We start from the raw sequence: 14,031 nt of genomic DNA on the forward strand, positions 1-14,031 counted from the left end.
GCGCAGCAGGAAGGTAGAATTCTGGTTGGGGTTCAGCCTGTGGCTGTGTGTCACATGAGTTAGTCACAGGAAGATCTTTATGCTTCTGGAAAACATGGAAACTAATTTTATAAATGAGTTTTTCAAGGAACTTGCTCTGTTCGGTCCCTGTGAAATACTACTCTTTCTGCAACTGTAAATGAATTGAGTCATCATGAAAAAGCTCATCTTCACGACAAAATACTGATTGTTCAGAGAAAGGTGTCGACCAGCAGCTCTTGGCTTTGTCTCAATGCTGATACCAGGTCCCCTTATATTATTAGATGCATGCAAATGCAGTAAATGATATTAAGTGTTTCAGAGGCATCAGTCAGTTGTCAAGAATCCCTTGGATTTTGCATAGAACTTGAATCTATTGTACATAGTTGTTCAGAAAAATAGATACAATATATTTGATTTACTAAACTGCAGTTTCATTCTTGACTCTTCATTTTTCATCTCCGTTACAGAATAAATTTGACTTTACCTTTAGTACATTTGGTATAGAGCTGTAATCATGCTTTTCCCCAGAGCTGACCACCTGTGGTTGATAAGTAATTATGGGTGGGTGGTTTGTCTTGCCATGAGGTTCTTGATTAATGCTAATTGGATTGGTAAGTAATAAGCGTTTTTATTTCAAAAGTGCAGAAGTTAGTGTTGTGCAGTATAATTTATATTTTTGCATTGTTAACATTAAAGGTCATCCTTCCCCTCCTGCCCCCCAATTTGTAAAGATAAAGTGGGGTTTAAATCTTTCTGTTTAAATGTACCAGTTGTTGAAAATCTGTGGTTTCTGTTCAGGGGGTCTCTCTAACAAATGCTTCACTCCTGCAGCTTAAAGGGTTGTAATATTTTTTTGTTCTCCAAAGAGCAACTTGTATTATGCTTTGGTTTTGCTCCAGTGTGTGGGCTAGAGCTTCTGGGTGGAGTCTGATGTTCAAAACATTCCCACCCACGCTCAGGTACCACATACTTGAACCTTATGTGCCAGCAGCATGAAGTTAAAGGTTCATCAGCACCTACTGGTTAGGCAGGCACAGCTGGGAGGTGCTGTGCCTGCAGCATCTCATTTCTTTTTAGGTTGCTGGTCATCATGGGTAAACATATCTGCAGGACGTCTTGTGCTCATTTCCTGCAAGCTAACAGGAAGGAATGCATGTTCTCTTTGATGTCAAGAGTACTTCCCCTTTCCTTTGCTACTCCATTTCAGAGGAACATTTATTTTATGTAGAAGTTGTATTGTGACTCCTGCAATGTTTTGAAATTTCTTCTTCCCACATAATTGTTCAGACTTTTTTGTGTGATTTTTTTTGTCCTTTGCCAAGATTAGAGGACTTTCACCTAACATTGTTGAGGAGTGTGTTAAACATAATTTCAATATTTGTTCTGCAGAGGCCTTCACCACGAAGAAGTAACAGCCCTGACAAATTTAAACGTCCCACTCCTCCTCCTTCTCCAAACACGCAGACCCCCGTGCAGCCACCTCCGCCACCACCTCCACCTCCTGTGCAACCTCCGGGCCAACCCGCAGCGTCGCAGGCAGCCAATTTTCAACATTCAGTGCATCCCTCCTCTCAGCCTTAGTGCATGTGCTCAGCAGTCTCTATGTCAGAAGTGGACTCATAACACGGAGCAGTTTACTAAAAGCCAAAGGCTTACTTGGCATATTTGGATTTGACTTATTTGCACTGAGGTTATATAGGCTTCACTGTTAATTGTGTTGTAAACGTTTGTATAAAATGCAGCCAGTGTTGTGGGTCTACAACACTAACTTAACAAAGTTTTCCATCAGTGTTTACTTGAACTACATGTATGTCCATTCTCTGGCTGGAACATTTGCTACTCTGTTTGGTAATACGGCATTATGTCGTTTTGCTTGGCTCCAAAGCTTCATTTTCCTGGCTTTTAGGTTTGTAAAATTAAAGGGATACCTTTTTATATTTTTTCATGACAATTTGCAGAAAATGAAAGGCACGATGGGCTACATCATAAATTCTGAAATATGATGTTGTTTACCAAGCTTATGGAAAATCAGCACTATGTTTCAGTCATTTAAAATATCAGCTTCTAGTGCAGAAGTGAGTCAGACACCCTAATCAGTGCCCAAGACACCAACTCTATGGTATTACATAGCAAATAAGATTAATTCACAGAGGACACATCCATATTTCTCCTGTTTAGAAGCACCTCAAATGTATGGTACAGGACTTTACACTGAGGGAACTGGCTTGTTGGAGTCTGTGGAATGTACAATTCGTGGCCCTTAAGATTTGATGATGTCACTTGACATTTCTGTTAACCTGTAAGCTGCCCATACCGTGTGCCCTGTCACAGTGACTGTTGGGAAGTGTGGTCCTGCCCACAGGTTACTGAGAGCTGATTCAAGTGTGTGCTCTTGGATTTTTTTGCTGCAGAAGGCAATGTGATTGTAGAGAACAACTGATGATAATTTCTTTCTTGTTAAAATATATTCATTGTGATTCCCCTGAAGCAAAGTTTGAACAGGTATTTTAAATGTTCAAAAGTCTGTTAGAAAATGAGATGAGCTTAGAGGAGTATATTGGCGTAACAGCCAAAACTTTGTATTGCTTGGTAGAAACAGAGTACAAGAAAGTAGCACAACATGGCACTAATGAATGCTTATTTAGCAGCCTAAGCCGGTACAATGTATAAAGAAATGTATTCTGAATACATTCTTTCCATTCATTTAGCACAAATAAATTGGTTTCACTTTGCAGTGGAACAAAGTGTCACTTCTTGATATTGACATCTTACTCGGTTACATTTTTCCTGAGGTTTATATATTATTGATAATTTTAAATGGTTTACCTCATATATATGGATATGTGGGCCATGGAAAATGACAAGAGAATGTTTATTTTATGAGAATATGTATCTGGCTATAATCAGAGCAGAACATGAGTAATTTATCTTTTGTTTACAAAAGTTTGTTTGACATGCCTAATGCTTTATTAAGGACATTTTTAAGAAGGAAGTACAGCATTCTGGTAGTATACTAACACTTGTACATATATTGTCATTTTTGCCGCTCACCTATTCAGTCAGAATTGCAAACTGAAAATCTTTATGAAAATAGTGCTCTAAATCAAAGTTGTAAGTTAAAATAATGTTGTAAAATGTTCTGCTTAAGGCAAAATTAGAATTTCTTCACTGTAGTTATGTAGTTTCAGCTCTGAGAGAATTTAGAGAAATGCATATATAGTCTATTACACTTCTTAAACCAATATGGGATCAAGTGCATTATCAAATTACATTAATTATGGTAGTGACTCTCTAGTTAAGTGATTCTCAAGATTGTGGCAGACCTAAAATTTGACCGGTGCTTCCATTTGAAAATAATTGACCATAGCAGATGCTCAGCTTTCCGTAGAGGAAACTCTGCTGTGAGCATTATAATTAAACAGAGCTCCTGAATCAGTGATAGGATTGTGTGGGAGAAAGTGACAGGTAGTCCGAGGTGGGACTAAGGTCAAGACAGGATCAGCTCAGTTTGATGCTTGTCCTTTTGTAAACATAAGACGAAGAAAAAAATATATTCTTTATTAAGCAGGATTCCAGCTCAAGTATCCCAGAATTTGAAATTGTGCCCTCCTTTCTGAAGTGCTTTGAGATCCTTGGATGTACGGCTCTACAGAGGGCAATCTCATGGTGGTGGTAGCACAAACGTGAGTGGAAAGGGAAGAGCCTTTGACAGTGTTTTAAGATCTCAAAATGAAAAATTGCCTAGAATAATTTACATTTGAAGCATATTCCAAAACTGAATTTGCGTAACCCAAGTTCAGCTGCTGTTATAAAGTGTCTTAGAGAACTCTCCTTACTGTTCCAGTGGGACTGTTACCAGAAGAAAGTAAAGAACTGACAAATGTATACTAAACCTTGAAAGTGTAACAAGGCGCTAAGTTGGCCTTACTGAACTGAGAACGTTGAACAAACGTTTGCTTGCAATCAGAAGTGTTAAACTCTATTTGTAGACTTTTTGAATAAGATGAGAAATTGTGCACAACCATCTCCTAATAAATGTAAATGAATTTTCAGTTTTCCTTGTGAATGATAGTCATGAATTATGATTCTGCAGCTGCGATTTTATCAGATCTATAGACTGGAGAAACTCACTTGACAGTGAGGTCCAGCTCACTATGAGGGCTTAAGTGCTTTGTTTCTCTCAGAAGCACCTGGGTGGGTTTCTGTCATCCTTTTCATCACTAATGCCTCTCAGTTGCACACTGCATTGTCACTAGTTGTGTAGGGCCACAGAAGCAATTTTTAGCTGTGTGTGGAGCATTTTGTGAGCGTACCCCTTTACAGCTAAAGATTAAAAAAAGAAAAAAAATCTACCTTTTAGCTGTTTCACCAGTGCTTTCCTCTCTGACAATCAAGCAGCTTTCTTTTTGTATTTTCTCTCAAGGGATCTGGCTTGGACCCTGGAATGCAGCTGATACTCTGTAGAACATTAAGAGTTTACTTTAGCCATGATTTGTTCCACGGAAGTTCTTTGGAAGAAGATGTGGGACTGTTTGGAGATAGTCTTGCAGCCAAAAGCCAGATAAGACTCTTTTAATTACATGTACTCTTCTGAGAGCATATTCCCAAGGGCAGAAAGTACATCAAGAGTTCTTCCAGAAAGTGTTAGTGCTTTTGTTGGCAATCACTGTACTGGAGCTGAGCAGAACAGGATTCCTTTTCTGTTAAAATGTTTTCATTTAGGAATCCAGCTGCCTGGGTGGAATCCCTGTGCACTTCAGCTGAATGAAAAATGCAGTCTTGGAAGCAATGAAAACGAGAGAATGCTTCCTGGGATCTGTGCGAGTTGCACCTCTGACAGGAGAGTATATGGACTCTGTATATTTTGTTAAATAAATGGAAACTGATCATGGAGACAAATAAAAGCCTTGAGTAGTTTGTCAGTCAAAGAAACACAGTCTCTCATCCTCAGTATCGATTTTTGCTTACTAAGAGGATGCAGCCAGGGACCTTGATTAAATTTTACACTGTTTTTTCTGATCCTAATGCTTAGTTTTACAAGCAGTACAAGTTCTAATGCTGTTCAACTCTTTCTGATGTTTCCTTTTTTTTCAGTCATGGCAGTCTATTTCTTTTTGATCCTTGGGAGTCTACAGAGCATGGACTATGCAGAGCATATTTCTCCAGTTCAAGCCATCTCATAAGAAACCAGAAGGTTTATGAGTGTAAGCTATAAAACTATAATACATGCATATGTTACAACAACCTCCTTGAGAGGAAAGATCTCTTGTCTTGAAGAGGGGGTAAACAGAGCCCCTAAATACCAAATGGACTATATCCATAGAGACAATCTGGTTTCCTCAGTTCCCTGAGAAGCTGAATTCCTCTCCCAGGGTTTTGGTTTTTTATTTGGATTAAGGTTCTTAAAATTTTAGATTATTTAGAATTCCACATCTCACTATAATAATACTCAGGATCCTTCATATTCCTTTTGGGTTACAACCATTAGTCCCAGTACAAGCAGAGGTTGAGTCAATGCCACTTGTAGACAGGAGGAAGTCACTGAATATGCCAGACCGTGGCCTTTACGATGCAGTTAAAGTGGGAGTGTGTGCTCATATAATGATTTATTTTTCTAAGCAGCTGGTTTGGGATTAGAGGTGTATCCTGAAGAGGAGATAAACTGTGGAGTTTGGTGCTGATTACAGACAGCTGCTGCTACTTTAGGGAGACGAGTGCTTGTGCCTGTTCCACTAGTTGGGCTCCAAAGAAAAGTACTACCTCATCTTTCAGTTGGGATAATGTGGCCACAGGGTCAGCAGAAATGTTGTAGCTGTGTTAGGTTTCGTTCTGCATGTAGTACCTGGGTGGGAGCCTTTCCTCGCTGGAGTGGGGCTCCAGGGATTATAAAGTTTTTGTAGAGGAGGAGTGAAGAGTTAGGACAGATGGCTGAGGGTTGAGTTTGTGAAAATTGTATCCCTGTAGTAAATTGCTGCTCAGAGTGCTCCTTGCCTAGGCCCGGGGATTGCCTGTACTAAAACTATTTTTGGGGGGCCTTTTTTTTGGTGTGATTTCCTTTGAAAAAATGCTGTGTTGCAGTTCTTTAAGTTCATGGCATTGGTATCTAATTAAAATACAACAAAAACAAAAAACCACAAAAGGCATTTCCCCTTTCCACAGAGATATTGGAAGTAGTCTTCTATGTGCAAAGGTGGGTTTTCTCATGATAAAACTTAATGCTGTATCTATAAACTGAGATGTTTTATTCTAGTGGTAAAACCTAAGCTGTCCAAGGCACTTTAGTTTGTGATTGCTGACTTTTGTTTTGGCAGGTGTTTCAGATGAAATCTAAGCCTCCTGTGGAGGAAGAAAAAAATCACCTGACAGCTGTAGACTGTTCCTTTCCTGCAGAAATACAGCAATTTCCTCAAATGCAAGTGGAACAAGCATCCTTGAGCTTTTCTGAAACTTATATTTAATTTCAGTACCTTGGTGATTGCTCTTGTATATTTAGAGAATCGATGAAGCCTCATTATAGGTTGGTTGGGTGTCTAGCTGGTTGTTCCTATGTTTTTCTGATCCTAGGGAAGGAAGCCTGTTTGAATTTGGATCAAACAATGGCCAGAGTGCAGATTTGTTGAGCATGAATCCAGGTGGTGACTTTAAGAGCGTTACACTGTGTTGGTGTGGATCAGAGCTTATTGTAAGAACCTCAGATATAAAGAAGTTTTTTTCTTTAGCAGGTTACATTTTATTCCTGTACTAGCTGTATTATTGCTTTTTTGTATATCTCAAGGTGTTTACATATATTTGTAATTGTTACAATGTGTCTGTAATCAAGCTCATCTGTGCCTTCATGCAGACTTCCAATAAACACTTGATTTTTTTTTTGTATTTACTCGTATGGAAGACTACTGGGTGGATGTATATTTCCTTCTCTCTGTTAGCCTGTCATCACTGGGAAAAAGAGGAAGAAAAATGAGAACTGGGGTCAGAGAAAGATACGTGTTTGTCTTTGTTTTTGCTGTCTTTGATTCTAGTTGAGCCATTCCTGTTTCAATGTCCGAGTGTGTAACCTGGGGAATAACCTGTTCACATAATAAAGTTTGCATAGGAGGTGCTCCTCACTTTGAATTAGGTGGAGATTCAAAGTACAATGCATGCTTGACTCCATCAGTTTTGCTTCTGTCTTGGAAGAATGTAGCTATATTTCTTAAATTATTATTGTGGGGAAATTCCAGAGTACTTGTCTGAATTAAACACGTCTGTTTAACCTCTAACAGCTGCCTTCCATGAGGGTTCAGGCTTTTTATTGCCACAGCAAAAAGCTCCAGTATTTTTGGTCTTTTTACCTTGAGGGTACTTTTCCTTGGGAGGGTGGAAGGGGTTAGGAAAAGAACAGTTTCATCTTTTTACCATTTTTTCTCAGTTCATAGGAACTGAGAAATGTATAGAGATGTATATTTGTACAAAGTTATAGAAAAGCATCCTATGTGTTCTGAGTCAAAAGCAGTATATGGTAGGACAGCTGTTTTTCTAATCTGGTATCAACTGTGAGAAAGAGAGAAGGCAAAAAATGTTTCCTTGCCTATGCTAAGGGGTGTGCTGTCTATTCTGTAGCTGAGAAAAGAGTGCTTTTGCTATTCCTTTGTAGTAGTAAAGGTCATGGGATCAGGTGCTCTTCTTCAGCTTTTCTTGTTTGTCTTGTAATCACACCTGATTGTTCAATTAAGTCATTCTATGATTGATGGATTCAGTTATTTCCTATTAAGAATCCACCATAATTTTTGCTGTTTTGACATATTTTCTTACTAAAACTTTAATCAGTTATTATACTTAATGATTTTAAAGCATGAACCAGTTGTAAACTTTAAATTGTATGTATTTGTGTAAATTCTGTGAGTACTTTGTTGTGCCATCCCTTTTGATGTTTCTGATTTTGTCACATTTTTATTGTGTGCTTTCATTTGTCAGCTTAGCACAGAGCTCACCTGTGATATACTCAGTAGCTTTTCTAAGTATTACTTGCTGTATCTGGCTGTTTTGCCAGGTTTCTGGGGTTAGATCTGAAAGTCTCAGCGATACTTAAACTTATCCTGTATTCAGTGTCTTGAGTGTTGCTAAACTTGTTGGTTGAATCCACTTGTGTCTGTCTTGCTCAGCTGCCACTCTGGCCTCTCTGTGACTGCTGCTCTGCTCAAGTCAGCACAGGCCTCAGCCTGCAGTGGAAAGCATGCTCTTCCACTCTGACCAGTAAAATCCTTCTATTCTGATCGCTGCAAATTCCTGGGTGCCAGGCCATGGGTGTATTTCAGCGAATGCTAACCTAGCTGATCCGTCTTACTCTGTTCTTGGAACACAGGCAGTGTTTCTTAAAAGGCCTTTATTCTCCTCACTCCCTGCTGCAAATGCTGAGCAAGCAGTTGTCCTGCCTGTCCGTGACTGCCATGGCTGATGGGTCTGTGGACTGGGGGAATGAGCTGTGCTGATGCCGTCTGTCTTTGTGCATGTCCTTTGTTTTCTGACGTTTGTCTGAACAGAAATGAGCCACTTGGGCACTTTCAGAAGAGCAGAAGAAAAGGGAAAGATGATACATGTGATTGGTTTAAATGTAGGTTGCCTTGTCCAGATGCTCTCCCCTTTAGATGGTTCTTTTTTATTTCTTCTAGTGCTTGTACCCCTTTATAAAGGAAAGCATGTTCCCAGCATTGCATGGGTTAACTTAGAAATCCTGGTAAACTGCTGAGAGTGAGAGAAAGAACGATGCATTTCATGGCAAGCAATTTTAATAAGCCTAATCCTTGCTGAATGTAAAGGTGCTGGCTTGGACATCAGTCTGTTTCACGTGCTTTTGAGGCCATTCCATACCTTTCAAAGCACACAGTGCAGCCATCCTACAGAAGCAAGAAGAGGTTGAAGTCAGTCCTGCATTTCCCGGGTGGAGACTCAAGGTATGTATAAAGACTGTTAGTTCACTTGGATGCAGAAAACACTATTTTTGCGCCTCAGGACTGTGGATGAGTCCTCTGTGTTCCAAATCCTGTGTATTAGTGAAAATGCTCTGCACCACGTTCTGTACTTTTTTTTCTCTTAAGCCTTGAACATAGCCTGGCTTGTGAATTTAATGAACCCAGAACAGGGATCTGTGGGAGTCTCAAGTATCTGTGGTGTGACCATCTGGCACTTTTGGGGCTGAACTTAGGAAGTATACACTGCTACCTCCTTTCTCCCTCAGTCCCTATAGTCACACTCTGGCTTTCCTCCTGTTGCTGAAGGCCCCCTCGATCTGGTGTGCAAAAGCAGTGTTGTGAGCTGGGCTCTTGCCATTCTGGATCTGAGTGCTTTTTGACAGTGCTGAATGAAACAGGTTGTACTTCTGTAGTGAATTTTAACGCTATCTTGGCTGTCAACAGCAAAAAATAAATGGAGAGGAGGTCAAAAATAAATGCTTCTATCTTTCTGCCTTGAGATGGGAATTTTAGATCTGCTGTGATGACTTTGTTTTTCCACACTTCCTAAAAATCATCCTGAGTTTTCTGTACCTCTTCAACACTGATACCTACTTCTGCTTATTTCTTAGCAGGGGAAAGAATTAAAACTAGTAACATGAAGCAGTTTTGCAGTTCAGCTGTGACTGATGCCTGACTTTATTTGGAATATGCAGATTGCTAATCTGCATCACCAAATTAGGCAAATTGTTTTGGATCACTTGTATGTGAATTTTTGCACTTGTTTTGTTATGAAAAACACTGGATGGTTATTGGAAAGATACAAAGCTATTGGAAAGTGTCCAAGGGAGAGCTGTGAAGGTGGTGAGCACCCTAGAGGAGGCCATGCCAGGAGCAGGGCTCAGGTCCCTTGGTCTGTTCAGCCTGGAGGAGACTGAGGGGAGACCTCACTGCAGTCACAACTTCCTCGTGAGGGGAAGAGGAGGGGCAGGCACTGATCTCTGCTCTGTGGTGACAGTGACAGGAGCCGAGGCGATGGCCTGAAGCTGAGTTAGGGGAGATTTAGGTTGGATGTTAAGAAAAGTTTCTTCCCCCAGAGAGTGGTCAGGCACTGAACAGGCTCTCCAGGGCAGTGGTCACAGCCCCCAGCCTGACAAAGTTGAAAAAATGCTTGAACAATGTTCTCGAGCACAGGATGTGATTCTTGGGGTGTCCTGTGCAGGGCCAGGAGTTGGACTTGATCCTTGTGGGTCCCTTCCAACTCAGAATATGCTATGATTCTAAATATATGTATTTTTTAAAATAACTGCCCTCTGGGTGTTGTTCTTCCTCTTCCAGGGTACCTGCCTGCCGTGGGGCAGTGGCACCATGCTCAGTTACCCCAAGGTACCCACAGGGTGGATCCGAAGCTGTGGGTGGAGCAGTGTTATGGGGCCTTCTTCCATCCCCACTTGTAGCTGAGTGTGGGTAAGGTGGAAACTGGAGCAAGCTTGGCAGTAGAGAAATTAAGCTCCTAATATGATGAAATCTCCAGCTGCAGTGGTATATATTTGCAAAATCTTGACTTCCACAGAAACTGTAGCTAGAAATTAGTTTCTGTAGATGAATGATTAAAGTGATTGCAGCTTTTAAACTTAGTATCCTCTGTGTTGCTTTTGGTCACTGGGACATGGTTCTGTATCATTTTAAAGTTGTTTAGTCACTTTTCCTGCGCACAGATTTTTATACAGCAGACATAGAGACCCAGTAATTCTCGTAAGTTTTATTTAAAATATTTTCTTGGGTTTTCTGTCCAAAACAAGTGTTAGCCATGACAACGTACCAAGGCATTAAACCTGTTAAAAATTACTGCATTCCTCATACTATTAAGGAACTCAAGGATTAGTCTGGCTGTTGTCTTGAGTGTTAATGAAGCATTTTTAATGCTGTTAGTTTCTGAAGGTAATTGAGGGGTTTCAAGTTAACTGTTTCATATTTTGAAAAGACAGTTTCTTTTAAAAACTTCTGTCTGGACTACAGCATCCCCTACTATTAAATATATATGTATTGACACCATGCAACTGAAATTAATGTCTGAATTAAGAGGGGAACCTATCTTTTCAGATTAACCATTCCAAGAACTTCCCAGAGATGCTCCCAGGAATTCTGTGCCCTTGTTGCAGTAGTCTCCCTGATTTAAGGGGCAATTTATTGCAAGAACAATTTGTGTGAGTCAAGATTGCATGGTAAAGCTTTTTCTCTTTTATGGTATATTTTAGGAATCCACCTAACCGAAGTGATGGCACTTTGCACTAAAATTTGTGTTAACTGTAATTCCAGCCAAAATCTTACTTTGATTCTTGGGAACATCTGGTCTCTTGACAGCAATAACCTTCCTGAGCTTGTCTGGAGCATAATCTTATTTTTTTTCTTCTAGAGAATTTTTTTTCCCCCCGGGGCAATCTCTATACATGTGCAAATGGGGTTAGAAATACCATTAATGTCCTACCAGTTGATTCAAATAATGAAACGAATCATTATGGCAATACATGAAGACAGTTTGGGTGCACCAGAGGGATAACAAGGGTGAAGAGAACACAGAGTGAGCAGAACACTTGTTTTTGCATGGTCTAGCATGAGGGGGAAATTCAGCTTGTTTTCTAACAGGAAAGGGGCCACATTGCAGTACTTGTGTTACAGTTAGAGCTTGGGTTTTTCCAAATACTTTCACTTTATTCGGTCATTACAGAACTCTCATCCTGATTCTGAAACTAAGAAATAGTTTCATGTTTCTGTTAAAAAAGGTTTCTGTTTTCCCAGGTTACCTCTTGGAAGACAACTTTAAAAGCAGGCCAGTTTCTTTCCCCACAAGTACTAATGTTTGATTGATTAGAGTCAGGATGCCTCATGATAGTAATAAAGTTTGCTCAAGATTTGCTAAGGATTTACTAGCTCGAGCCATTAAGTGTTGAATAAACTGTACACTGTTACGCTTGTCACTGAGATAGTCTTTCAGGCTGCAAAATTCACATCTTGAATAGTTTATACTGCCATGAAAAGATATTTAATCCTCTTGCCTTCATTATTCAGTTTGAGTGTTTCATTGTGATGGTTGGGGGTTTTTCGAGTGGGTTTTGGTTGTTTGGGGTTTTTTGTTAACATGCTGCCAATTTTATTTGCTTGATCCTTGCTTCTCTTACAAATCTTGCTCTTTGGTCCATATTGCATTTTAGCAATGTCATAAAATCTTTCATTTACCAGTGCAGAACTAAATTTTACGGTTTTAACTTTAATGGTACAAACAGCCTGTAATTTACAGATGATGATGAACTTGAGAAGGTTCTACTGTCATCTGCTGCTGACAGTACAACTTCCATACTCACACATGCTTTTCAGCTATTTCCTTTCTTCCAAATTCCTGGTTTAAAACCTGTTCTGGAAAAAAAAAAAGAGCTTGTAATGTTTTTATTTTTTGACAGCACTGCCACTTGCATTTATGAATTGTCACCTGATTTTACTTAAAATTTATTATTGCAAGGAATCTGTTATGATGTGATTCAGCAAATATCGGTCAACCTTTGGCAAGTGTTCCAAAATACTTGGATATGTTGAGGGCTGAAATTAGCACTTACCTTGACACTGTGGGTCAGCTGTTGTTCCCACGAATGAAATACCTACAATGAAGTTGTTTGGGACTTAGAAGGGCAGAAATGACGACTGAGTTTGGTTGCAAATTCCAAATGGATGAGTGGGCTGTGAAATTAGCTGACATCCACACCTTTTTGAAACTGTCACAGTGGTTTCTAAAGTGAACACTTCCTCCAAGCCCCAGATCTCCGAGTTCAATGAAAGGCACAGCACCCTTATTCCCACAGGGGAAGAGGGAGCCAGGGAATTGTTTTCCTGGCAGTTATGCTCTCGTATTAAAGTTGCTCACATGGTGTTCAGGCTTCACTTTCTTCTTCCACAACAAATCCCCAAAAATAGAATAGACACAGAAAGCCTGACACTTGCTACAGCTTTCCAGTCCAAGTTGGCCTAAGGCTGAGGTGGGGGAAGTCTCAACAAAGAGCAAGGATTCAGCAAAGACTTTTTTGTTTGTTTTTCCTCTCCCAAGTGCTCTGCTTAGAAGCAGGGTTCCTGGCTGCTCCTCTCCTGTTTCCAGAGCAGTTGCACAATTACTGCACGACTTCAAAGATAGGTTAGCGGAAGCCATTAAGGATGTTTTCCATCTCTGGACTGTAGAAACTTAAGGTGGTTTGTCAGCCTACCCTAAAGAAGAAAACGTCCCTTGGAGGAGAATAATTATCTTCTGCAAATGCAGCTTTAATTCACTGTTGACGTATTCAAATTTGCAATTCATCTTTGTAAATCTGTTTTGCTTCAACTCTGTTAACTAAGGTAAATCTCCTCTAAGATTATTCTCCTTAGTGGTGGATATATAAAATAATATTTAAGAAAAAACATTTCTGCAACTTGAAGCAATGGCATTCTCTATGAAAACCCTAACCTGGTGATTAAGATGCCATCTTATTGCATATGAAATCTGTGCCAGTTGGATTCTTTGTCAAATTATAGTGACTGCCTTTAATGACCATATGGGGAGGTCAGAGAGGAGAAAACAGCAGTAAGAAAGTGGACGAGGAAATGCAAGTGTCAGTTTGCACAAGTATTAACTGTACAGGAATGCTTTGTGTGTTAAAAATAAATTGCAAGCCCTTGCAGAGATATTTAAAAGAAACTTTCTCCAGTGTTTCAACTACTTCTGAAGTGCACAGATAAGTATAACCAAGTAAGGAAGGTCCTTTTCTCTTTGGTTAAATGAACACTGCCTCAAATGAACACACTCTCAAATCCTTTTAGTATCCTTGCAAATCCTGTGGCTCTTTAGAGGGACTTTCCATTACCTAAAAGTAATCCCCATGAGTCAGTGAGGGAATAACCTTTCTCTGACGCAGGCTCATCCCTAAGAGAAGAATCTGCAAAGCTCACTCCAAGCCCACCCTTAACCCTCTGAAAATCGCACCCCATTGCTGAGCCTTGATCTCATGTCGTGCTCTGACTTTTGCAATCCCACAGTTCAAGGGAGGAATGCTTCCTTCCA

General features: G+C 40.0%; 1 protein-coding gene across 1 annotated transcript in view; it reads left to right on the top strand.

The window, feature by feature from the left end:
- CCDC6 (coiled-coil domain containing 6) overlaps positions 1–6,904 on the top strand; it is a 44,892-nt gene extending 37,988 nt beyond the window's left edge. The window contains exon 9 of the mRNA XM_017746335.1: positions 1,411–6,904. Coding sequence (XP_017601824.1) covers positions 1,411–1,602 — 192 coding nt within the window. The 3' untranslated portion in view covers positions 1,603–6,904. The remainder of the gene's footprint in view (positions 1–1,410) is intronic.
- Positions 6,905–14,031: the final 7,127 nt, after the last annotated feature.

Source organism: Corvus brachyrhynchos, unplaced genomic scaffold (assembly GCF_000691975.1).
Source record: "Corvus brachyrhynchos isolate BGI_N302 unplaced genomic scaffold, ASM69197v1 scaffold279, whole genome shotgun sequence".
Taxonomy (NCBI): domain Eukaryota; kingdom Metazoa; phylum Chordata; class Aves; order Passeriformes; family Corvidae; genus Corvus; species Corvus brachyrhynchos.